This window comes from Perca fluviatilis, chromosome 11 (assembly GCF_010015445.1).
Source record: "Perca fluviatilis chromosome 11, GENO_Pfluv_1.0, whole genome shotgun sequence".
NCBI classification, from domain to species: Eukaryota; Metazoa; Chordata; class Actinopteri; order Perciformes; family Percidae; genus Perca; species Perca fluviatilis.
Genome location: NC_053122.1, coordinates 5,049,488 through 5,076,946, shown reverse-complemented (window position 1 = coordinate 5,076,946; position 27,459 = coordinate 5,049,488). Strand labels below are relative to the sequence as shown.

Sequence of the window (27,459 nt, the reverse complement as noted above, 5' to 3'; positions counted from 1 at the left end):
TTAACGGAGAGACTAACCTATCAGCTGTGTTGTATTAACAGAGACTAACCTATCAGCTGTGTTGTATTAACAGAGACTAACCTATCAGCTGTGTTGTATTAACAGGGAGAGACTAACCTATCAGCTGTGTTGTTTTAACAGAGACTAACCTATCAGCTGTGTTGTATTAACAGAGACTAACCTATCAGCTGTGTTGTTTTAACAGAGAGAGACTAACCTATCAGCTGTGTTGTATTAACAGAGACTAACCTATCAGCTGTGTTGTATTAACAGGGAGAGACTAACCTATCAGCTGTGTTGTATTAACAGAGACTAACCTATCAGCTGTGTTGTTTTAACAGAGAGACTAACCTATCAGCTGTGTTGTATTAACAGAGACTAACCTATCAGCTGTGTTGTATTAACAGAGACTAACCTATCAGCTGTGTTGTTTTAACAGAGAGACTAACCTATCAGCTGTGTTGTATTAACAGAGAGACTAACCTATCAGCTGTGTTGTATTAACAGGGAGAGTCTAACCTATCAGCTGTGTTGTCGATGCCTCAAGAGAACAGAGGAAGTGACTCAGAGCTTGCCGTAAAGCAGTATCTCTGACCGTATATGTGTATGACTCCTTTGACATTTTAAAAGGCTTTTTAGAACAAAAAAGCCACTTTAAAAAAAATCTAACATCCAGCAGTGTGTATTTTCTTAGCCTCCCCTTTCAAATGCAACATTCAAATTACTAGACCAAAAATTATATCCTGAGAAAAGTGGATTTTGAGGGCTATAGCTCCATAGACCTCCATTCATTCTGCACTGGCCTGTGAGCGAGTAATTTACACCTATACATCCACCGCCCCATACCCGGGGCTCTACTCACCTTACATCCTGATTTGCTCCCGTCATAACTAATCCGGCCACTAGAGGGCGTCGCCACTAGAAACCTAAATATGAGTTGTAATCGCTGCCTAAACAAATGACTTATGTGGCCATTTTTTACATTGCTAAAATGACTGTTTATTACATGGAGTCTGCTGGGTTTTTATGTTTAAAAAAAAAAAAAAAAGGATCTTACTTGACCTCCTTAGAAATCCTTTCCATAATGTTGTCAGACACTTAGAATATTGATCTGAGCCTGTCAGCGGCAAAACGAGCACTTTTTTGAAGGTAAATACAAGCTGCACAATTGCCCTGTTAACTTAGATTGTAGCTTGTTTCTCCGCTTCTCGCTTAATACCGGACCAATGTCAAAGATTGTTCATACAAAAAGATTGGAAAATAGGGTCCATGTTGAAAAAAACAGTAGTTACTCTTTAAGAAAGAAAGAAAATATACTATACTTCATCAAAATATCCAGCTTCATGCAGGTCCATTAATCAGTCTATCCATCCATGCAGACATTAGAAATATGCTTCAGTATCTGACAATGTTCTAATTCTTGATTTATTCCCATTCCCTGTCCTTCTCAGGTCAGTTTTTCAGACACTAGTTGGATCATTTGGTCTGCAGACCTCTGCATTTTACCAAAGAAAAGTAATCTTTCTGTGTGTGTGTGTATGTGTGTGTGTGTGCGGTGTCTCTGCAGGTCATCAAACACCCGTCGTCCCTCCACCTGGCTGTTTTCGGGAGTAACTCCCATCGTCAAGCTCCGTCGTCCCGTCCCTCTGCGGGTGGGGGGTGACTCATCGCTGTCAGAGTTTCCTCGACTCACACACACATTGATTGGAGTCGGTTTTATTTTCTCGCTCTGTGCTTTTGGGACTCCGGCATCCTCGGCTCATCAGCTGCGGTGTCACCGATCGGCTCGTCACACCGACCTGCCAGAGACGTCTGGGAGCCAAAGTCTTAACAGCAGATTTCCTACAGCTACAACTCAGCAGACAGAGAGACAGAGAGTTCAGACTGTAGCTGACATGTTTCAAAGTTTAATTAGGCCTTTTCAAAAAGACTTTATTATATATTTATTATATTGAGGTAGAATGTTTCCTGTAACAGCGTTTGGATCAACATGAAACTCGGAAACCCCAAATCTTAGCTCCTGCATATACGTGTATAAATTCATGGAGGGGCTTTAAATCAACATTGTAAAGTACGGGAGCGTGCCTATGGTCCCACAGCCCTATATTCCCACATTTCTAAGATTTTCTTCAAAATTAGGCCCTATGTTCCCACATTTCCTTTTTATCAGATTTTATCCCCCTACTGTGGGACCATTGGGCTGTGGGACCATAGGGCTGTGGGACCATAGGGCTGTGGGACCATAGGGCTGTGGGACCATTGGGCTGTGGGACCATAGGGTTGTGGGACCATAGGGCTGTGGGACCATTGGGCTGTGGGACCATAGGGCTGTGGGACCATAGGGCTGTGGGACCATTGGGCTGTGGGACCATTGGGCTGAGGGAACATAGGGCTGTGGGACCATTGGGCTGAGGGAACATAGGGCTGTGGGACCATTGGGCTGTGGGACCATTGGGCTGAGGGAACATAGGGCTGTGGGACCATTGGGCTGAGGGAACATAGGGCTGTGGGACCATTGGGCTGAGGGAACATAGGGCTGACCCCAAAGTTACTAGCCAATTTGGCTGGTGATGAATGAAGCGAATAACTCTGTGTCGGTTCGAATCAAGCTGCAGAAACGATGATTGCAGATTGCCAGATTAGTCTTTTTTTCTGCCAAGAAATTTGGGCGGTTTTGTGTGTGTTATGCTTGGAAACCCAATCTTTATGTTTACGCTGCTCGTAGTACTTTCCCTACATGTCCCATGAACACTACGTCATTACTTGTCATACAACCGTTGGTTACGTGCCTAGTGTGTGCTGTATCGATACCGAGCTATGCTGAAACTGAGAAGACGAACGCTAAAGTAAAGTTAGTTATGAAAAAATCTAAATGTGGCTAGTGGAAAGTCTGATTGGCTGGTAACTTTAAACATATGTTAGCCATGTTTGCTGGTGATCAAAAATGTAAATGTTAAGCCCTGTGTATATGCATGGTCTTATAATCAGTCCTCTAAACCATACGGTGATATTGGTGGTTTATTCCTACCCTCTAATAAGTGTTCTCTTAGAGCGCTTTCTGCCCTCATTTCTACACCAGAGAACCGTTATGATTTCAAACACGTTGTTTGATTAGGATAAGGCCCAAGAACTACTTGGTTATGTTTAGAAAAAGATCAAGCTTTGTGTCTATTATTTCCTAATTCAGGCGCGACAGTCATTTCCCACTTTCTGAAACTTTCCTTCCCTGCAGAAACTCTGATCTCACAGTTACAGGTGTAGGCTGCACTTTTCTCCCCACTTTCACTTTGCTGCAAAGCTCCCGTCACACCTTGATCTCCACGCTGCTATTCTTATCCGTCTGATGAAGAACGAGGCACACAGCAGAGAGACAGGCGCAGCAACACCTTTCGCGTCTGACAAAAATGAAACGGCGGCGTGAACACCCAGAGCACAACAGTTTTGTTCTGTGCTGTTCATCTCTGAGTTTGAAGTTGCTTGGTGTTAGCGGTTAAAGCTGAAAGAGAACGAGTTTGGATGGGAAATAAATCTGGTTAGTCAAAGTTAAGGGACAATGTGCACAAATGCTGAAAAGAAAGATAATTGTCACCAACTCTTCGGCCCTACGGAACTCGCGCAGGCTCCAGAATATTTCGTTCTGTATTGACAGGTGCAATATTTGAAAATCGATTATTATTTATTATTATCTTTTTTTTAAATTACATTTATTTCTGCATTTATGTCAAAACCTAGAGACTAGAGGCCTAGAGACCTAGAGAGTCATTTATTATATTGTATTTGTGTCAAAATGACATATAAACATCTTTTCGTATTCTATTTTGCCTGGAAACGCCTTCCAACACGCTTGTGTGTCGCGTGAAAAATAGGCATCGGTCCTATTTCTAGTATGCACACGTTTTCCTCACGCAAGGCAGTGTGAAAACTCTAACCTGTTAACATGGGAGCCGAAATAAAAACGGACACGCCACGGTGTTTTTTTTTTTTTTTCTTCGAAAGGTTCAAAATTCTTTTGTTTATATATTCATTTAAAAGACATTTACAGAGGGGATTATGAATATTTCCTTTTGTTACCCAGTAAATCAGAAAATACTGCCAATAGCCTTAAAAACTGGATTTCCGCCCTATTTGTAGGCATAACATGTCATATAAATCAGGCCAAGAATGATATATCAACAAATCCCTCTGTAAAAACCTTTAAAATATAGGTAGGAATATGACTGTAAAGTGTGGTGTATGTAAGTGCAACAGAAGTGGAAAATCTTCGCTCAGAGTTTGAGAAAAAACTAATTTTGAGAAGACGGCCTTTAAAGATGTTCATGGCAAAATTCCACTAATTTCTATTGAAAGCCATGAATTACAGACAAAATATGCAGAGAAGCTAAATATTATTTGGTTCCAGCTTCTCCAATGAGATCCTAGCTGCTTTTCATTAGCAGTGTATTGTCATTATTCATTGTAAACTGAATCTCTTTGGGGGTTTTGGACACATTTGAAGATGTCACCTTGGGCCGAACGGTATTTTTCGTGTAAATGTTTTAACATTTCAGAAACAAACGGCGTCCGTATGTATGAGTCATGTAATCCTGCAGAGTCCGTCAAATCACAGGTTTATGTGTGACTGTTCTCAGACAATCACATCTGTACAAAGAAAATATTCACACCCAACCCTCCTCTGCTCGTCACACCCAATGTCTCCTTTATGTGTTGGAACTGGGTGCAACTCCACTCCTTAAAGTCATAAAATAAGAATTCATAGAGTTGATCTACTGGTTTGCCAGGGCGTCCTGACATTACTCTGCATGATATCTGAAGCCTCCTTAAAATTCAAACAAACAAACCTACAGGGTCATAATAGTCGGGGATGTTAGAGACAAATATAGGCATAGATTTCGTGGGTGGGGTGCAGGGGATGTGTCTCCTCCAATATTTAGAAGAGGTACTCCCCCTCAAAAAAATAACATGACATCATGACTTTGCGTAACATACACGCCCACTTTCTTAAGCCAAGTGGCGTGTTATCTGTACGCATTTTGAGCTATCCGCGTGTATGTCTACGCTGTATACAGTGGGCGTAAACATACACGCCACTTGGCGTGTTACCGCGAGAAGAAAGCGACGGTTGAGTTTAGGAAACGTGACTCGCGGGACACGAATGAAACGTGATACGTGGGACGCTATCCCAGGTCTCCTGGGTGAAAGTCTGGTGTTTTACCCAACCTACCTACGTGGATTTTCGCCCTTTCATACTACTCGCTACAGCGTCAATTCACACGCAATCGCAAGGTAATGTAAGTCAATGGAGGTCAAACGGCGTTGATAAACACGCTAAAAAGAGAGTATGCGTCTTGATAACACGCCAATAATGTCATACGAATTGGCGTGTCATACATAACGCCACTTCAGGAGATCAGTCTGCAAAAAACAGAAAACAAGAACTGTGGCTACTTTGCTACGTCGTGGGGGTTAAAGAACAAGACAGGAAGTGAAAAATAAAGATAGATTTATGTAGATTTACACTTTGGAGCTTCTGGCTTTAACAAGGTCTCATTCTCTAATCGATTTGATGTTGAGATGTACAGTACCGTGGTACCTGTACAATACAGGAGAATAATAATTTCCTTTACATAAATAAAGGCCATTGCACCATAAATTGATGCATAAAAATTCACCAGAATGCAGGAAATGTTAAAAAAGTGTTTGGCACTCAAAATGTTCTAGGCAACAAAATGTATCCCCCCCCCTCAAAGTGATCAATAGTACTTCACCAAAAGACCATATGTTATATACCTAAAATAGAAGTATTTTAAACTAAGTAAAGCGCTGTAACGTGAACACAGTGTGATAGAACGATAACATCCGAGCAGAAGTTGCTGGTGGGATGCCGGCTATCAGCGGCGGTTGTTTAGCCGCCAACAGGTGACTGTGAGCCGGCTACAGGCACCGCCAGATGATGCTCCTTTCAGGGGCCGTGGATGGTAGTGGAGTTTAGCCAGAAAAAAGTGAGCGTCTACGGCGATGAGAGTTGAGTTTAGGCACCAAAACGACTCGTTAAGTTTAGGAAAAAGATCCTGGTTTGGATTAAAACCACCCGCGAGGAACGAACGAGCAACTCCTGCGTGAAAGTATTTTGTTTTCGACACAAAGTGAACTTCTCTCTCCGGCTTGAAAGCGTTACGTTTTATGTTGACACCACGTTGTGCGGTTTCATTTTGAGATTATTTTCCGTTGGATAATGAAGTTCATAAATAAGTGTTTTGGCACGGCTGGCCGATATCCACGGTGGTATTGGAAGGGGGATTTAATTCTTGCATGTTTTGTTCTGTTGTGCATTATCAACAAACAAAAAACTGCTTTTCACAAATCGCACCCTGAGCACATCCATTTTTGAAAACGTCATTGACAATTTGCATCTACAGTAATGTGTTCAAGTAGTTTTCACTTGATCACAAGATCTCCGTCTACACCCCTCGAATCGTCCCGTGGCAGTCAGCTGGGCAGTTCTACATAAAACCCCTCACTGTGCAAACACATAAAGGTTATAAAACAGATTTGATGGTAACTCTGAGACCGTTGACCCGTCCGTCCCAACCCTCCGCCTCCTCCAGGCTCGATGTTAAACATCCGTCAGAGTTGATCCGGTGTTTGTCGGACGCCGAGGATGTTTCCCAGGAGGTTAAACTCCAGCAGTCGCTGCTTATATGACTCTGCCGCAGCTCACCGCAGGCTTCTGTCTTCCACCCACACAACCCTTTGAAGTGCAAACGGAGGCTTTCGACAGCACTTTTCACCTCCACCTCTGGGCGCCGCGGAGACGAGAGTGTGAAGGTGTGTGCGTGTGTTTGTGTGTGTGGAGAGAGATGTATGAAGTGAGACAGATTGATTGCATTTTTATGTGTTGTTTGCTATAAAAATGTATTCCCTTTTATGTTCGAGGATGAATCACAGGTAAACATTTGAAGCAAATAGCAATATGTGCGTGTGCAATTTTGGATTTTGACTGTTTGTTGCAGCAAAGTGTTTTTTCAAACTATGGATGTACAAAGTGTGTCGATAAAAGAGTGAATAGCTGCTCATAGAGTCCTCTCGAGGAGATATTTATTTCACTCTGCTCTCACATTTATGTTCTTTCACTGAGCTACATTATGTAATCGATTGGGTTGATAATAAAAAAATGTAGGTTGAGAGTAAAATACGGCACCTTTCCAGGTATTGAACGCAGCAAAAGATCTCTTTTTAGATTCAAAGGCACCGTCTTATAAACTGTCTTAAATGTCTTTTTCATTCAGCTCAAAGGGATTCTTCATGACTAAGAGTCAGTTTGAAATGACATTGACATAAAACTGTCAAAAGTCTTGTTTTCTGCAGGCTGTTTTGGACATTTCACTCGCTCAGTTTTCCCACCCAGAGTTATTCCCACCCTCTAATCCGAAGCAAGAGTGCTCTGGTTTAATGGCATTTCTTTAAACCAATCACGATCGTCATGGGCGGGGCTAAGCCACAACCTGCCTACTTATGCAGAATTTGCAAGGGGGTAAGCCAGTCTCTACAAAGCGTACCTCCTATGGCGCCATTTTGATGCTACCTAGCACTCACTCGCTGTTAGCATTCCATTGACTCCCATTCATTTTGACGTCACTTGGACAGCGAATAACTTTACATCTGAATTGTTTAAAGACTCTATTTGTCCGTTGTTTATTTCTAAAGAAACACGACAATGTATAAAAGGCTCCATTACCCTGTACCTCACGTTATGGCTCCGTAGCAGACGTTTCTGTAAAAATAAGCTAACGATTGTGTCATAATCACGCAACTTTCTGTCGCATAGTGGAGGAATTACCGTATAGTACAGGAGAAGCTCGCAGGCAGTTTCGACTTACATTAGCTGTTTAAGTTTAATAACTAATGTTAACTAGCATGTTAGTTAACAATAATTATATGATTCGTAATTGCTGCTTGAACAAACAACCGATGGGAGCGTTTTTCGTCTAAAGCCTCGTCTCTTCCCACCAGTTAACTTTAGTGGAAAAGCTGTAAGCATAAGGATTTCTGCGTGGGCAGCTTTGATCCCTAGATGCAGGAAACGCTCAAACTGATCTAGAGTCTGCCTGTTAATCAAGTTCACTCAACAAGTAAACTGGTTCTGATTACTACACCAAAACATCCCAAAGCAGCCAGACAATCAGCAGCCATCTACCAGCTAATGAGGAAACTGGGACTGTTTCAACGTATCATTGACTTCACCTGTTTGCTGACAACACATGTCAATATTCTGCTGAGGATCAGTGCACAACGCTGCCTCCTGAACTGAAAGAACATTAAAGATGGAGTCTATACTGGAGACAATACCAGACTGTTCTCATGAACTCATGAATTCGTACATATAGCTACAAAAGTAAAGCACTGTAATTGGTATGTATTCCACATATTTATTACAGTACGACTGCTGCTGTATCAAGAGCGAAGATCCTAAAACACAGGGCTTTCAAGCCAGGGAGCAGAGTTCGTGTCCCGGAAGAAGTTCAGGAGAAATCATGAGACTTTCACCCAGGAAACAGGTGTGAATGTCCCGGAAAAAGTTAAGGAGAAAACACAAGACTTTCACCCAGGAAACAGGTGTTCATGTCCTGAAGAAGTTAAGGAGAAAACACAAGACTTTCACCCAGGAAACAGGTGTTCATGTCCCGGAAGAAGTTAAGGAGAAAACACAAGACTTTCACCCAGGAAACAGGTGTTCATGTCCTGAAGAAGTTAAGGAGAAAACACAGGACTTTCACCCAGGAAACAGGTGTTCATGTCCCGGAAGAAGTTAAGGAGAAAACACAAGACTTTCACCCAGGAAACAAGTGTTCATGTCCTGAAGAAGTTAAGGAGAAAACACAAGACTTTCACCCAGGAAACAGGTGTTCATGTCCTGAAGAAGTTAAGGAGAAAACACAAGACTTTCACCCAGGAAACAGGTGTTCATGTCCTGGAGAAGTTAAGGAGAAAACACAAGACTTTCACCCAGGAAACAGGTGTTCTCCTGCGAGTACTACTTAAGGGAACCAGTTTTGCTTCTATTTTTGCCAGATGCCAGAGAACTCCGCAGCAATTTAGCACACGGCAGATAGTGCGGGACAGGAAGTCGAGCACAGAAACAGAATAAATATCCGGTTAATTTTCAAAATAAAATCCCCCGTGCTCACGGCAGATCATATCTCCCTGCACTACACCTTGAAAACACAGCACAGAGTTGTTCCCCCTCTACTCCTCTGGATGGAAACTAACTGGTGGTGGTTTTGTGGTTCTATTCTACGTGAATTCGCAAGAACTTGTGGGTCCTCGTGACTACAGCTGTCAGTCATGGCCGCAACGTGCCGCAACAAATCCGGACCTGGTGGGTATTGACGGACGTCAATGGTGGCGTTACCACCCCATGGTCCCCTTCCAGCCCCGCCTCTGGCAGGGACAACACAGGCAAAATGGAGTTCAGCAGCTTTACAAGGTTGGTAGAGGGCACGGGAGATCCCTGTTACAATGTTAATGCTATAGAGATAAAAAAAAATAAAAATGGATAAAAATAAAACCGTCACAGATTTAAAGCCGTCTAGCCTTTCAGCTCATCAAATCACACTCAAATCTCTCACTCCCTAACTGCTATCCCATTTGGGTTATCGGGGAGGCCTCTAGCTCACCCAGTAAGACTGGCGCCCCATTTAGGCTGAGTCCTTTGCAGCGGCCAGGGTTTGAATCCAAACTGTGGCCCTTGGCTGCGTGTCATCCCCTCTCTTCCTCTCCCCCTTTCCCAATGGTGTAGTCTACGTGATACGCAGGTATACGCAGTATACCCACTAAGAAAGCTCCAGGATTTCCATATACCCACTTAACAATGCCCAATGACACGCAACATACTTTCCATTATATTTTTTATATATTTTAAATGGTCATCTGTGTTTTTCTTCTTCACATAGGCTAAATAAAGGTATGTCCACCATATATTGGTGCATAAAAGTGTATCAGAATACAGGAAATGAAGTCGTTGATGCTCAAAACTTCCCTGGGGGAGGACACCCAGACCCCCCCCCCACTATGATATGCCCCCTCTCCCCCAAAGGCAGATTCTGGTCAATATACAGTACAGTATACCCACTACAATACATTAGACTACACCACTGCCCTTTCCTGCCAATCCACTTGCACTATTGAATAAAGGGAAAAGACCCAACAAATTATTTTAAAAAATAAATAAAAAATTGAGTCATCCGTTCCAACAAGTACATCCCACTAGTAAACAGTATACATGTGTTCCTGTCTGAAGTGTTGCTTACTGTCTGACTGCTAAATCTGCTCATGTTGATGGGTTTTATTTTAAGCCTGCAGTGTGCAGATCCACCTCTGCCACACTGTTGCGACACGTGGACGTCGCTGCATTAGAGTAATTACACGGGCAGAATCTTTCTTTTTTTTTTCTTCTCAATCTCAATTATTTGTATTTATTTTGGTGTCAGGCAGGAGTGCCGCTGGCTGCTGTCAGTCATTTGACTTGAGCAGACGCTTGGCGTGCCATCTGTGGGGGGCAAAGCCTTTAATCACCTCTTAAGTCCATTGGACGGCAGAAGCAAAGGTCCTTAAGAGCTTAAAAAAGCACAACCAGCACACTTTCATACACACATTCACTCATCAGCTCAGGGAGATATTTTTAGTTAGAGTTAATTGCTGACATTTTTGGTCTCATTGGTGATCTTAATGAGAAATGCTTCAGGCCCGTTCCTTTTCTTCAGATAGATAGATAGATAGATATATAGATAGATAGATAGATAGATACTTTATTGATCCCCAAGGAGAAATTCAGGGTCCTAGTAGCTTAAAGACATCACACACAACATACACATACATCATAAACATAAACAGGATGATAAAAAAGACAATCCACATGAATAATATTGAAAAGAAAAGAAAAGTTTGTAGTCAAAGTGCAAAAAATATCTAAAAATCCACATGAATGTACTAAGGGATGTATGGTAAGGTGCTCTATGAGAGTGTGCATCGTGGTAGTGCAAATAAGTCCATAAACGCAAGGAAGTAATAAGGTTACAGCCATTGTTCAAGTTTTAAGTTATTAAGGTAGACCTCAGTCCAGGCTGGGGGGAGGAGGGAGGGAGGGGTTGTGCATATGGGCTGATGTAGACCAGTAAACTGTGTAAGCAGTGTGCATGTGTGTGTGATACAAGGCTCTAACAAGATTCAAGACAACATGAGTGTGTACAGATTTAGCACGAGTGGCCTAAACATGGCAGTTTTATTGGTTTCAACTATAACAGACCAATTTTTTGACAACTTTAGGACAGCAGAAGACATGAAAAAAAAAAAAAAAAGGGGAAAAAAAAAAAAAAAAAAAAAAAAAAAAAGGGGATGGGGGGGAATGACATGCAGCAAAAAGGCCGCAGGTCAGAGTCAAACACCAGGCCCGCTGCGTTGAGGAGTACACCTCTATATATGGGCGCCCGCTCTACCAACTGAGCTATCTGGGCGCCGATCAGACCCATGTTGACCCTGTCCACATACTTTAGTGTACTTTGGGTCTGGAGCTGTTTTCTATCAGTTTTTATGCACCACATTTATCTGGAACAAACTCCCCGAAATCTGCAACTCTCAGTTCTTTTAAATCATGGCTGACGACTTGTCTTTTTTGATGCTGCCTTTTTAAAGTAATTGCTCATTTCTTACGCTGCACCGTAACTTTAACTCTCGTATTTCATACCTGTAATAGCTGGGCCACGTTCAGCCCCGACAAAAACGTAGCAGCAACACGTTTCTTTTCAACTGAAACGGGGGGTGCGTTGAACACCCTGTTGTGTGCGCAAGTGACCCCCTGTTTTTATATTCTCTTTAACAAATGTTTTAAATTTTTTTTAACTGCTCTTTAATATCATTTTATTTTATATATTTCTAATTGTTTTACTTATTTCTGTCCTTGTGCTGCTGCAACACCTGTGTTTCCCCTCTGGGAATCAATAAAGGTTTCAATAATCTTGATTTTTTTTTATTATTATTATTAGTAAAGAACATAGGTACATCACCAGTATGTGTGTGTATATATATATACAAAAAAGTCAATACCAGAGGTGCATATACAAAAAAAATATATGTAGAAAATAAATAAAAAAGTAAAAAAGAAAAGTGTAGTACATATTAAGTCAAATGTATCACCGGTACATGAGAAATATATCAAACACAATTACAGTCTTAATTGCCTTCTTATTCTTAATGTCTCTTATAGTGTTGCCGTTGCAGTTCTTGGTTTGGAGTCCGCCCATTTCTTCTCGTGAATGTGGAATTTTCCCCAATAACAAGATTAATTGAACAAAAACAGACAGCATATTTGTCCATCTCATTGTCTTCAAAACTAGGGCTGGGCAATATATCGATATCGTGATATGAGACTAGATATCGTCTTAGATTTTGGATATGGTAATATCGTAATATTGCATAAGTGTTGTCTTTTCCTGGTTTTAAAGGCTGCATTACAGTAAAGTGATGTCATTTTCTGAACTTACCAGACTGTTGTAACTGTTCTATTATTTGCCTTTACCCACTTAGTCATTATATCCACATTACTGATGATTATTCATCAAAAATCTCATTGTTTAAATATTTTGTGACAGCACCAATAGTCAACACTACAACATAATTGCGGTATCGATATCGAGGTATTTGGTCAAAAATATTGTGATATTTGATTTTCTCCATATCGCCCAGCCCTATTCAAAACAAATAAAAATAGATCTATCCTTAAATTGAACTGAGTGCCCAGTGTTAAATCTTATAAGATGTTGAACATCTACCCAAAATATTTTAGTATACAGTGAAAGAACACATGATTGTTTCTTCTTCTAGTAATAATCTTCATCTTACACACATTCCCATATAGGCTACTTTGACACAAGTAGCACTAACTAACCCATACAGGCTACAGTATAACCAACCGAAGTCTATGGTCGGACTGCACACCTTGCAGCAGGCAGCTATAATTAGCTCTCTCTGGGCTCCTCCGTGGGCTCTGAACGGTGGAGCCGAGCGGGGGGGTGTGTTTTTTTGGGGGGGCTGCTCGTGCTGCAGCAAGCAGCACACACTTCCGTGTTGTCTGTCACCGTAAAGCAGGAAGCACTGTAGTAATGTGTAGGAGGTTATCTGGCCAGCTTGCTGTTTAACGTTACCTACAGGTATGTCCACCGGGTTTAACCCCATGAAATGTCTCCGTGTGTGTGTGTGCTTTCCTTGTGAACCCGAGTTTTGACGTTACTCAGACGTTAAGTTAGCTTCTGCGGCTAATTCCTGTGGACATTTCAGTGTTTACAGGCTTGTTACTGTCTATGGCAGTCACAGCGGACAGCTTATTTTAGCGCGTTAATGGTCAGAGGCGCTTCATGTGTCTTTATTTTCTGACTTAAAGCGGCTGTTAACTGTGTCGGGTGAACTCACACACGGGTGGGTTTGACGTTAACGGGTTGTCATTCCGATGCCAGGTGAAGTGAGAGAGCCGGAGAAGCTACATGGAGGCTAACTAACGCAGGACCAATCGGTGCTCGGCAAAACAGAGGAACTGCGGTACATTAGCACCAGGATGCCAGCCGGTAAGCTGTGTGTGTGTGACAGTGTGTGTGTGTGTGTGACAGTGACAGAGAGAGAGAGAGAGAGTGTGTGTGTGTGTGTGTGTGTGTTGACAAGTTAGTAAAACAGCCCTACAGTGTATCTGTCACAGTTTCGCCTAATTACTGTATAACAGACACCAGTTGAAGTTGAAAGTGACAGTGATGCGTTCACTGTCACCGCTTGTGTGTGGCATTTGTAGGCTTCTGCTGTTATCTCTGTATCACCTGCTGTCCTGCTAGTAGGGCTGCTCACTCTTAGTTGATTAGTCGACTAATCGGTCGTTTTGGTCTTAGTCAACTTAGAGTTCTTTAGACCATTAGTCATGTTTGATGCTTTTTTTCATGCTGAATGACTTATTTCCAAGAAACGTACGAGCTCATCTCTGGTAAACACAAGAATTAAAGTGGTGACTCTTTGCGGAGAAACTCAGATTTACAGATCTGTCGATCAAATCAACTAATGTATCGACTAAATGATTAGTAGATACAACTGAATGAGTGTTAGTCGACTGAGAATGTCTTCAATCGAGCACAGCCCTAGCTGCTACTAATGTATCTGATCTTTTAAGAGCAAACGCGCCTCAGCTTTCGGCTTGCCACGCTTATCATGGCAATGCACTTCCATTGATCCAGACTATAGACGGAGAGAACAGGTGAACTGTACTTGGGTGGCACAGTTGGGAGGCATGGGCAGGGTTGTAAACATACACAGTGGGAGTTAGCATGGCTTACAGCAGGAAGTTGTGAATTGTAGAACTTCCTATTATTATCCTTTTATTGTCATCACTTTCTGTCATTGCCCTACGTGCAGTGCAGCCAATCAGAACGCCTTCCTCTCTGCTTCTGGTGTCTGACTGCAGATATACACAAACATATACATTTATATGAATGACATACATCTTGAACTACATATACACTTATATAAATGACATATATCTTGAACTAGAGGTCAGTCATTTCCCCTTTCTTACATTGGCTCGACATTGATGAGTCATGTGATTTCACAGGTCGAAGTTCACTCAGACCGGATTTGTGGTAAAATCAGTTTGATGCCAAAGGTGAAAGGGCCTCACTTAATCATTTAAATCATTATTATTATTATTATTATTATTATTATTATTATTATATATTACTACACATGGTTTTCATCAACAAATTCAAGCAGTCAGGTATGTATGAGCTGGTATCAGCTCTTAAAAAAGACATTTCCTGAATGTCGTGGAGTCTGAACTCAGCAGGCAACAAGAAGCAGCGACAAGTCACCAAGTACCATCAGTAGGCAATAATCGATTATGGTCTGTAACTGCGTCGGTGCAGCATCATCCAGGTCCGCATCGCCATGCATCGATGCAGTGATTAATTTCAACACCCCTAATGTATAATGTGTGTCTGTAGATACTAGGGCTGCACAATATATCGTCATTCTTTTTTAAGTGCTGCCTTTTATATTCAATTCAGTGTTCAGTTTGTTTTAAATTCAAGCGATTTGTTGTAATTAGCAGAATACTAAGAGCAGCAGAAATGCAGAATTGAGCACTCTTCAATATCTGTTTATCGCAAGTAATATCGTTATCGCGATATTTAACCACGTCATCGCATATCGGATATTTTCCTCGCATCGTGCAGCCCTAACTAATGCTAACGACACCCCTGATGTATAACGTGTGTCTGTAGATACTGACAGAAGTGTAGAAACGTGTTTCAGTCGCCTGATGAGTGCGCGTTCAGGAGCTCGTTTTGTGTTTTATATTTAGTGTGACTCGGTGGGATTGAAGTCCCTTTTTATGAACTTATTTTTCTATGAAAACCCAAAATGTAATCCTCCAAGGCTTTTGAAACGCTAATCTTTGCAACAGCTAGCAACTGATGCTGCATTTGTGGAGCAGCCAAATCATCCGGTGAATAGGCCTGGGTATCGTTTAAATATTTCCGATGCTTGTACCGAATACCAATACCGTGACTTTGATACATGTTCCTGAACGATACTTTTTATGAAATCCATTTTACCAAAAAGGAAATAACATTACACATTCTCTGTCTGACGTGTCTCTATGACGACGTCACGTTAAGACAGCCAATCGCAGACATTATTAGATCTTGATAGAAGCATGCTGCGTTCTTATTGGCTCACAGACGCTAAAGAGGTTTAATCCTTAGGTATTGAACTTTTGTATTCAATGACGAGGCATTTTTCCATACTCGATACTAAGGAGGCGATTCGGCCGGTGCCTAAAAGTATCGAATTCGGTACCCAGCCCTACCGCTGAACACTTGACTATTCATCACTTCGGAGCAGCTGTTGACATTCTGCATGCGCTGCAGCTTGACTGACCTTTATTTTAATCCTTAACGTACACACAGCCAGTGTCGCCTCTAAGGCCCTGACTACAACCTGTGCTCAGGCTTAGAAGACTTACTGGAATACCTGATTCTTCACAGTTCAGGGAATTCTTGGAATACAGATATTTTTTGACTTGGGAAGGTGTTTACCGGAGAGGGAAAAACATCCGTGGGTTGGATTCTCTTTTTGTAGTCTCTGTGTGGGGTCTAGAAATGGTGCGACTGAACAAAGTGACGAGTTCAGAGCTGACACAATTAATGGATTAGTCGATTGACCGCATAAAAAATGCCAAAGTTCCCGAGTCTCAGCCTCTCATATGGATGGAGGAGGTGATGCTTTTGGTCCTCCATGATAGTTGACCCCCCCCCCTTCTGTCCTCGGGTCAAATTTGACCCTTTTTTGAAAAAGTTTCTATATCAGAAATGTGGGTTTCTTTAAAAAAGTAAAAAATTATAACATGGATGCTGCCATACAACGCTCTTCACAAGTAAAATAAATGATCAGTTACTTTCATTGAATTTGGGTGTTTTATTCAATTATATAGCATTTAAAAAAAAAAAGTCCCATAAAAATGTACCACAAAAAAGCGCAGAAAAGTACAGACAAAAACATCGGAAAAAGTGACTAAATAATGTCGAAAGAAGATCCAAAACGTAAAATTTTGACCCAGAAAAAAACAAAGTTGCATAGTCGACGGGAAGACAACACGAGGGTTAACTGAATATTTCAGACAAAAACAAGCCATTTGATAAAATGTACCTTGTGCCGAAGCTCTAACAGGATATTTTATAGAGGGATATATCGTAATAAAAAAACGCCCCTTGACGAGTTTGCTGTAACGCTCGATAGTTAATATGGACCTTGTGATCAAAGTCCCATTGATCTTGTGCAGCAGGCTGTAAACTGCTCCAGGTAATTTAATGTCCACAAACAGCCGCCCGTAGAAAGATTAGTCCCATGAAGTGTTTCTGTCTCAGGGATTCCCGTCTGACAGAGGTTTTATTTTTTGTCTGTCTGCTGTGGAGGTTTAGCTTTAATTTTTCATCTTTTTTTTTCTTCAATAATTCAACATTTTCCCCCATTGTGTTGCACCCTCTGTAACTTTGTCAGCTGTGAATACAGCGGCTTTATTACAGATCCTCTTAATACAATGCAGCATAAGACGTACTCCAACAATCGCACGTGTTGTAAATCCTCCGATTCCCTAAGCCGCCTCCTTCGCCGTTTTCATTTTCACTTCATCGTCCTGACTTTGGCCCCGCTAATCTCGATCACACGCCTAGTGGAGCGTAGCGTAAATAAAGGAGATACGAGACTTTGGAAAAGCGTGTGCGCTGTCATGTCTGACAGTGTTTTCTATTTTGGGAAAGTTGAACTTTGGGCGCCCTCGCCTTTCTTCTTCTTCTCCTCCGCCTCCAGCAGCAGCTGCTCTGGCAGGTAACCAGCTGCCGTTTACTGGAGAGCCATTCTCTCTGGAAAAAAGACAACTTTGCTGCTGAGACAAAGTAGGATGAGAAAAGCAGAATCTCTGAGGCCCCAGAAGTCCCCTCGCGGTGTGATGTGACGGTGCTGGAGGGTGAGAAGTTGGGGGTGGTATTTCAGACTGCTGATGTGTCTGGATGTTTGCGTTTTTCGCTGCAGGCGTCGTCTGCCGCCCATGCGGGCCTCGTGTCTGTAATTACTCCCAGTGGTGCACTTTAGCAGTAATTAGGGCTGGGCATCATCTAAAACAGTGGTACCTATACTGGTTATGAGTATAAGAAGTTAAAGTGCACATATTATGCTCCATTTCAGGTTCATAATTGTATTTATAGGTTCTATCAGAATAGGTTTACATGGTTTAATTTACACCACCAATTAACATACAAAAAGGATTGAATGCAGGTATCGTTTGACCGGAGAAGTTTCCATATAACCTGGCGCTGGGTTATTTCGGTTGATACCTTTTTAATTTGTCACCTACTGCTACCCAGCCCAGCAGTAATCTGTAACGGAGTGGTTTATCCCTAATTGTGGGGAATGTAGAAGTCCTAGGGCCCTATTTTAACAATCTAAGCGCACGGCGCGAAGCGCGTTTAGGGCGTGTCCAAATCCACTTTTTCTAGTTTGACGGCAGAAAAAGTGTCCGTGCGCAGGGCGCCTGGTTCAAAGGGTTGTTCTTAGTGTCTTCATTAATCAGAGGTGTGTTTTGGGCGTAACATGCAATCAACCAATCAGAGATCATCTCCCATTCCCTTTAAAAGCCAGGCGCGTTTGGACCTTGGAGCATTGCTGTTATGATGGAGGATTTGCACCCTAATATTTTTATTTGTAATCTTCTGCATGTGTGTGTGCTGCTGTGTGTCCCTGTGTGTGTAACAAGCATAGTGTGCACCTGAACACACCTCCCTGTAAGACCAGCACGCCCAGAATGCCCATAATGTCCTTTTAGAGCACTTTTCGTTCGTGTTTCTTCACCCAAAAGTTGAGACTGAAAATGTATTCTTAGTCTCGGAAGACACAATCAATATGAAAGAGATTCTCAGAGAACTTTACTGCTGTAAATTGTTTAAGCAAGAAGCAGCCCTCAGATATGTTTTATAATGCACCAGGTTAATGTTAACATTAGCAACTGACATCCAAAAAGTTTAAAGTACTTTTCACTTCTTCATCCATGGTGAAAAGGCAGATATTAAAAGATCCATGTCTGGATTTTATGAAGGAATATTAAATCACTCAAAACAAAGATGGATTTTTAATTGGAAATTCGATTATTTTAACCCAGCCCTAGCTGACGCACTCATGTAGTAGAATGGAAATAGGACAAATTCTGTTTTAGGGTCAACGCTGAATTCAATATATTTCAGTTATAGTTGCTAATTGTATCTGTGTGTGTGTGTGTGTGTGTGTGTGTGTGTGTGTGTGTGTGTGTGTGTGTGTGTGTGTGTGTTGGACAAATGAAATGAACACATGGTGTCTAATCCCACAGAGACAGAAAGGAGACAGACCCGCGTTGATTTGTCTGAGTGCTGCGCGTGGCGCCGCTGCTATTAATAATCGACACTGATTTCCTCCGCGTGTGCGCGCTGCTCCATTTCCTAACTCACTCGTGGGTCTGTTGTGGTCTGGAGGCTCTCATTATCCTCCAAGTGCTAACCACTTCAATTAAGTCATTATGTAGGACAAACCCGCTGCCGTCGCCCTCGCTGCTGCCGCTGCTCGTTTTTAGCCTGAATGGAGAGTCGGATAACAACGCGGTTGGATCTTTTTAGAGATAAATGGATGGATGAAAGGATGCCTGCTGGGAAATCCTTTTCTTAAACTTTCCCCATTATGGTGTTGAGGCCTTCCTGTTTTCCTGTTTACCTCATTTCGCAGAGAGTCGTCTTCATTTCCGTCCTGTGGTCCCAGTGGGACACTCGGTCTGCACAGCTGTATGATTGGCAGTTAAAGTGCCCATATTATGAAAACAAATCCCTTTTTCTGAGATTTGGGGTGTTATTTTGTGTCTCAGGTGCTTCCACACGCATACAAACTTGTAAAAAAAACATCCATGCTGTTTTGAGTGTGATACGGTTTCTGAATGTGTGCTGCCTTCAGTATCTGGGTGAGCTGTTTCGAAATCTGGAGGGCTTTCAACGTCAGTAGCCGAGACGAGGTGGCTAACCGTGGCATGCTAGCGCTAGCATGCTAGCTCGTTCTCAATGGCAAAACACACAACACACACTAGTTCACCCTAATCTACAAAAGAACTACTTCCATGTCCCTATTCTGCAGGTATTCCACGCAAAGTTGGAAGTCTCCCGGCTAATCCTGCCTTGTACTGACTGAAGTTAGAGAAACAGCTAGCTGATGTGATCCTTACCTAGCTACTGAGCATGTGCGCCTCCCAACAAAGATGTTACAGCAGTGAGAGGTCTCACTTTGTAGCTAAAACAGAGACCTGAACACAGGGTGAAAAGAGGAGCTGCAGCAATGTGCAGTACAACAAAGATATGGTGTCTTTTGAAAATGAAACCATGCAAACCTATTCTGGTACAACCTCTAAATACAATTATGAACCTGAAATGAGCATAATATGGGCACTTTAAAGTGACACTTATTGGAACTCATTGTTCAATAACAATTGCTATAAGAAATGCTATGTGGTTAAAAACTAAACATGAACATTAAGTTATACATTTGGCGGACAGATCTTCATTCTGTCCTCCTGCTGTTAAAAACAACAACCACTCAGAGGTTTATTTCCTTCACAATTAATCGCAATTTTATCGAAATTGCAATATGGACTAGTGCAACATCCAAATCGCAGGGGGGCGCAATATTTGTTAAAGGCAAAATATGTGTCTAACCATTCTGAATGAAGTATTGTGGGGCTGCAGAGACGTCCTGGGCCTAGAGCTGGGCAATATATCGATATTATATCGATATCGTGATATGAGACTAGATATCGACTTAGATTTCGGATATTGTAATAGTGTAGTCTTTTCATGGTTTTAAAGGCTGCATTACAGTAAAGTGATGTCATTTTCTGAACTTACCAGACTGTTGTAACTATTATTTGCCTTTACCCACTTAGTCATTATATCCACATTGCTGATGATTATTTATCAAAAATCTCATTGTGTAAATATTTTGTGAAAGCACCAATAGTCAACACTGCAATATCGTTGCGGTATCGATATCGAGGTATTTGGTCAAAGATATCGTGATATTTGATTTTCTCCATATCGCCCAGCCCTACCTGGGCTTACAAATCCTATCCTACAGACTAAAGGAAAGCCTCTTTGTTTGGTACAGGTTCTTGCAAAAATCACACTACATGACTATAGTTATACATTTTTATTTGTGTTTCAATGAAAATGAGATGAAAAAATGGATCATTCCCTCCAATATCATGAATCGTATCGCAATCGCAACATCAGTCAAAAACTATTGCAATTTTGATATTTTCCTCATGTGTTGGAAGTGCTTCTACATTTGCAGCTTGTTGTCCATGTGTCTAAACGGATCTGGACCACCTGCTGCGGCGCTTCTCCGTGTGTTCAGATCTTAAAAACTGTGTCCGATGATGCATCTGTATCCCAGGTGCAACGGGAGTATTTGGGATGCAGAAGGAATCAAAGCCAGCGGGGCGTTTTCAGATGCTCCGACGGCTAATTGTACGCGTGCAGTCGGTTCCTGTGCTCTGAGGTCGATTCCTCCCTCCGTTTGTCGGCTGTGATTTGAATGCATAGCGGAAGACGGTTTGTTCTGCAAAGGGAGGATTTGTCCTAAATATAACTTCAAAGGAGATGTGCCTCCCCTCTGTTTTCCCCCCCTGCCAGTCGCGTCTTCTTTGCAGAGAGGGGAAGCTTTTATCTTTTGTGTGCTCGTTGTGTGACGCCCGGCTTACAGCACTTTGTGGAGGATTTTACGGTTTTCCTCCGGCCCCGTTTGGCTGTCGGATGCTTGCTTGTGTCTCTATCAACACCAAACAGGTGTCGGCACGGAGATACAGTGAAGCAGAACAGCACCAGCACGTTAAATCACAGGTTTACTTCAGTCAATACCTTCATGCTTTTCACTTCGATACTACAAATTACTACATTTTGGAGTTAAAAAAACAAGCCTTCATGTGCAGGTTACAGACAGAAGTATTATATGCAAATGACGATGTACTGAATCGGAGGAACCGAATGAAAGTGGGAAACTTTGATGTTGAAACAGAACTAGCTTTTTGTCTCGTTGAATGACAAGACTTTATAGGAACAAGAGTGTCTCAAATAATATGCTCATGTGAGTCATGTTTTCAGTGCTTTTTGTAGTTCTAACAGCGTTTTTAAAATGACAAAAACAATGCTGAAATATTTCAATAAGAAACATCTTGATGTTGTCGGAAATATCAGTGTTTTAAACTGGTAAAGGAAACGCAAATCAGCGCCGCGTGGTTCCTAGGCCTGCACGATAAATTGTTTTAAAATCGTGATCTCTATTCACCACTGTTCACGATTTAATTTTTAAAAGACTTAGATTTTTTAAAATTATTAATTGAAAGCATTTTACATTAACATGTTTTAATTATGTAAAGATATGTTCAAGGAGTTCAGATAGAGCCTGTATCAGGGCCATATTTAGTTCACTGTGTTATAGGTCACTTTTTTGGTAGCCTACTGTACTTAAATGGCCAGTATGTACTTTATTGTCTTTATTCATAGAAGCCTCTATGTTTACAGGCTTGTGGTGATGCGCAACTTGCTATAGGTGCCAAAAACAATCTATGTTTGGTACAGCCAATTTGTTTTGTTTTGTCACAGTTCATGTGTGCAAAAAACTTTACACTTCGTGAGAAGCGTTGTGGCAACGCTGCCAAATATCCAGAAGTTAAAGCCCGAGCAAGACCAATCTTTGCTGAGTTGTGTTGGTGGCCATGATGTTGTGGCCCTCCTCCCCACGGGGTTCGGGAACAGTTTGATTTTCCAGCTCGCTCCGTTAGTGGTGAAGGAGTTGGCTAAGGCTAACGCTAATGATGCTAAGCCCACGTCACGACCAAAAGTTAGCGATTGGTTATGGCAGATCCAGACTCTCTCTCTCTGTACAAATGAAATGGACCAGAGTCTGGTAGGACCAGGCTAATGGACCAGAGTCTGGTAGGACCAGGCTTGCAGAAATGTTGCTACCACGAAATTTGGGCATTTTGGTGTCCGTTTGGCTTGGAAATGAAATCTTTATCTGGCAACACTGCTCATAGTACTGATCTTACATTTCCCATGAACACCATGTCGTGATGTGTCTAGCGTGGGTTATGAATGAAATTAAGTAGTTAAGTTATTCAAAGTTGTTGAAATTAGTAGAAATTTGGCTAGTGGAAAATGTGATTGGCTGGTAAATTGAAAAATGTACAAGCCATTGTTGGCTGGTGATTAAAAAAAGTTAATTAAAAGTTGGGATGCACGATATGAGAAAAAATATGTGATAGGTTATAATGTTGAATATCACGATATATTTCCTGACATAAATAAACGGATATTAAAGTGTTCTCAGTTCTGCTGATTGAACAAATTGAACATTGAATTATAAAAAAAAGAATGACTGCTGATATTTTCTTTCAACTAACACAAAAAATCTCTTGAGTATCTTCCGCGACATGTCGCAGCCTTTCGCGGTATCTGTATTGCGCCAGTTAATATCGCGATGATGATTTAAAAAAAAAAACTGACATATTGTGCATCCCTTATTTAAAGCCCTGTTTGCGTCCTATCAGCTCCTGGCTGGACCTCTGGGAGTTGATCACGAAAAGCAGTTTGAAGCGCTCGGAGAACAAAGTGACACGAAGCAGGAGTACAGTTCACAATGTTCTCAAGATTTAATGAGAACAGTCGCTCCACTCGCTTAGTTGACGTTGGAGTAGATAGATAAGAAAGAGGCACAAGAGGATGGGAGGATTGGTTCAAGGTAGGTTTACGCAGATAAATCTTGAGGAAGGAAACCAGTGCAACAATTTATGATGCCTATTAAATCCGGCACGCGAGGCTGTCTTTTCTAAATGGAAATGCAGCCGATCCACGGTGCAGCTAAAAGTGCCAATGGAAAAACCCTACCAGTCGAAATGATAGATTAGTGACTTACTGTGAAGGACTTTCTGGACTGAAGTTGACGTTGAAAGTTCATACAAAAGTAATTTCTTACTCTTTCTCCTCAGCTTTCAGATATTTTTTGTGGGATGTGGGTGACATTTAACATGCAGATATTTACGTAAGTGTCGGCCTGATGTCAGTTTAACCTGCCTACCTTCACTCGAGGGAACCGCACGTCCCGAAAAAAAATCCTTATCCAAACGTAGATTGCAAATCTTCTGCTGTTAATATGGACGTAGTCTTGCATTGCCAGACCTGTCTCCTCAGCGCTGTGGAGTAAAGTCTGGCTACACCACAGATGCATTCTGGGTGCATTTCGCAGTGACGGTGGCTCTGCTAAATAGTCTCAGGAAGGGACTTGTTTTAATGGAACATTTGCTGCCTGCAAAAGAAAACGCCACATACAACATTAAATGAAGTTAACTGTTGACACAAGGGTTGGGTACCGAACCCGGTACTTTTACTGGTACCGACCGCATCACGTCGGTACTACCAAGTATTGGTTCACGTAAAATCAAACGGTGCCTAATTTTGGTACCTGAGAGTAAGCGCAAAGTTATCTGTCCTCTCTGCATGTTGACAGAGAGCAGAGGTGCGGACGGAGCAAACTACGTCGGGTCTGCAGTTTTGTTGAAGTCCCAGAGAGTCCCGGCGACGCCGATAACGTGGTTTCAAGTGTGGTTACCGCTTTTCCAAACTTCACGCAGACAGTGTTCGCTGCGATATGATATTAATGGCGAGGCGAAAGCGGTCGCGGTGCTGTTGACGTTACACTTCCTCTGACACGAGCAGGCACAACGGTGGTTTCTGTGCCCTGGGGACTGACTGACAGGCTGAGGTTCCTTTCAGCAACAAGGCAATTCAAAGTGCTTTACATGAAACATTAAAGAGCATTTAAAAACGGTCATGATGAAAATAAAACAGGCTAAAATATACATATACAAGTACAAGAATAAAAGTAGAATTATTGTTCAATTTAAAGGAATACGCCACCGAAAATAGGGCTTATCACGGTCTCCCCTGGCTGTAGATAGGTGGGCCAACGCATTTTTTGTCTCAGTGCAAGTAATTAGGTTGTTTTTTTGTCTTTTGTTGGCTCATTTTTACTCACAACATGCTAACCGGCAACATAGGATTCCATTCACTACGCTAAGCTAACTAGCGGCGCCGCTGCCGGTGTTGCACCGGACTAAAACAATGCATGCACAAAAAATGCGTTGGCCCACCTATCTACAGCTAGGGGAGACTGTGATAAGAACTATTTCAACAAACAGTGGCGTATCCCTTTAATAGGTTGTAGGGACGGGTTTGGGAGGAGAGAGGGAGGGGTTTTATTTTTGTTTGTGTTTAATTTCTGTCCATGTAAAATATTTTAAATAAATAACAGAATGTTCTAAGTAAATAGTTTTGGAATTATTTTTACAACTGAAATATTTTTTTTTTTTTGTAATTATAGAGGGAAAGTACTGTTGGGTACCGGAACCGAATTCCAGGTACCGGTAGTGGTATTGGTTCAGATGCGAAAGGTACCGAACCCTAGACCCAACACAGTAACAAAAGCGTGTAGCTTGCTAGCTAACACAAAGAGAGCGGAAGATGCCAGGCTTTATTCTGGAAATTAGCACTATTGTTGATCCAGACTAATAGAAACTATACAGTACTGCCTGTTTTGTGGTGCAGACTCATACAGTATATACTAGGGGTGGTACGGTTCACAAAACCCACGGTTCGGTTCCTATCACGGTTTTAGGGTCACGGTTTTCGGTTCTGTACGGTTCTTGTTATTTTTTCTTTTTAATCTTTAACACTCCAGAATATACTTCAGCATATGATATATAGCTAAAATTAGCATATTGAATGCATGTTGCACAATACATGCACACAGTGGCAGTTCTATTTATTGTTTTATTTCATCATAGGTAACATGAAATCCAAAATGTTCCCACACACCAGACTATAAACGACGCTGGCGCATCTGGGCAGCCTTCCTTATCTCTCCCACTTGACATTTCTGCACGTGACGTGACCTGCAGCAGCAGCAGCAGCACCCCACTCCACTTGAGGAGCGGTCGGCTCGGTGTCTCTCAAAATCTGATGAAAATCTTCTAAACTGACCTTTGTCGATCTGAAATGAAGACAGATTCAGCAGCTGCACGGCCTATTTCTCGCTTCAAATGTTTTCAGAAACCCGTTTCGGTGAACTATTTTCGTAAAATACGAGATTGTATTCGGAAAGAGCCGCCATGACAGTCTTGTTTTGAAATTCGGGAGCAGCAAGACCCATGTGACGCGATCGTCCAATCAGCTGCCATGGGTTGTGTTCGTCAAACTCATCCCGCTCGTCATTTCCAGGAAGTGTTTTAACACAGGTGTCCAAAGTGGGCACTACGGCAGGAAGTGATTAGTGACCATTAACAGTGGACGGCACACACACGCTCCGGACCGAGACTAGCAAACCGAGCGCTTCGGATGTTTTTTCATGAACCGTACCACCCCTAGTATGTACTATATGCCAATTTCCCCTTTTCTACTACCGCTACAGCTCCCACAATGCCTTTCATCTCCGTATCATGTTTTACGTTTCTTTCCCTGCTGCTAAATTGACTTCTCCGTCTTCGCTCCGACTGTCGGGTCATCCAGTTCCTCTCGTTCAGCTCTCAGTGGATCATGCGCTTTTTGTTTCCAGAGCACATGCGACGGGCACAGTAGCAGCCCAGGCGCTCGCTGGGCGATCCCCTCCGGCGCCGCGGCCTGGCCTTTTTTGGATGTGACAGATGCTGTGTTTGTGGAGTCTGTGAGAGAATGTCTCAACACACTGACCCCATGGTTTCCCTCTTGCATAACCAGAACGGTTTCATTGCCACAAAAGGTACACTTATGTGGAAGTTGCCTTTTTTAGTTAAGGGAGAATACGTAAACAAACATATTAAACATTAATATGAAATGCACAATAAATACAGAAGAACAAATAGTATACATACAAAATAACTGTTGCGTAAGAAAAAAGGAGGCTGAAAGGGTTGAGTGCAGAATTTGCAAAGAATATATAGTATATGCAAAGTCCAAGATGTGTAGTGACTAGGGAGGGCGGGGGGTGTGTTCAGAGTCAGTGTAAGTGGGGGTCCAGGGCCTTGTTGGTGAGGCTGACTGCTGAGGGGAACAAAGCAATTGTTTTCTCCATTTATCGTATAATTTTATCAATCAGTCAAACAGACTTTATTTATACAGCACTTTTCATATAGCACAAAGTGCTTGATACACCCCCCCCCCCCAACAGACACACACACACACACACACAGATATACATTTATAACTCAATTGCAGAGTAGAGGGCTGCATTGGGATTGGGTCCCGTGGGCGATTTGAACCTTGCTGCGGCCCCCCCCTAAATGTCCTAAATGTACCGTCCAATTAAACTAATGCAGATGTTTTTAGGTGTCTAAAATGCTCAATGGTGAAGGCACCGTTGGGGGCAAAAAACACCGATAAACGTCTAAAATGTGTTGAGCTGCTAAAAAATTTCAAATGTTGTCATTTTCCAGAAATATCCTCCCTTCAAAAAAGCTGTAATTACTTTTGATAAATATCCTCAATTTTCAAAACCACTTATAAAAAATGTCCTGGCGTAGAAAAAATATCAGGTTTCCAAAAATCTGTCCTTCTATACTCTCCAAAATCATCCTCTCGCTCCAAAATTCTTTGCGGTTTCCAAAATGTCAAAAAAACAACTTGATAAATAGTTAACTGCTCATGAATTTTTGGTAATTTATGACATTTCAGAGTTCATTACCCCCAATTCATCATGAATTGATTGTCCTCTCCTTCCCAAAATGTCCTCGCTTTTAAAAACAAAACAAAGAAGTCCTAATTTTCTCTAAATGTCCTGACTTTT

General features: G+C 41.9%; 1 protein-coding gene across 1 annotated transcript in view; it reads left to right on the top strand.

Annotated features, from left to right (window-relative positions):
• Nucleotides 1-13,092: 13,092 nt before the first annotated feature.
• efr3a (EFR3 homolog A (S. cerevisiae)) overlaps nucleotides 13,093-27,459 on the top strand; it is a 168,594-nt gene continuing 154,227 nt past the window's right edge. Inside the window, exons 1-2 of the mRNA XM_039815921.1 lie at nucleotides 13,093-13,202; nucleotides 13,506-13,613. Of these exons, the coding sequence (XP_039671855.1) occupies nucleotides 13,604-13,613 (10 nt within the window). The 5' untranslated portion in view covers nucleotides 13,093-13,202; nucleotides 13,506-13,603. The remainder of the gene's footprint in view (nucleotides 13,203-13,505; nucleotides 13,614-27,459) is intronic.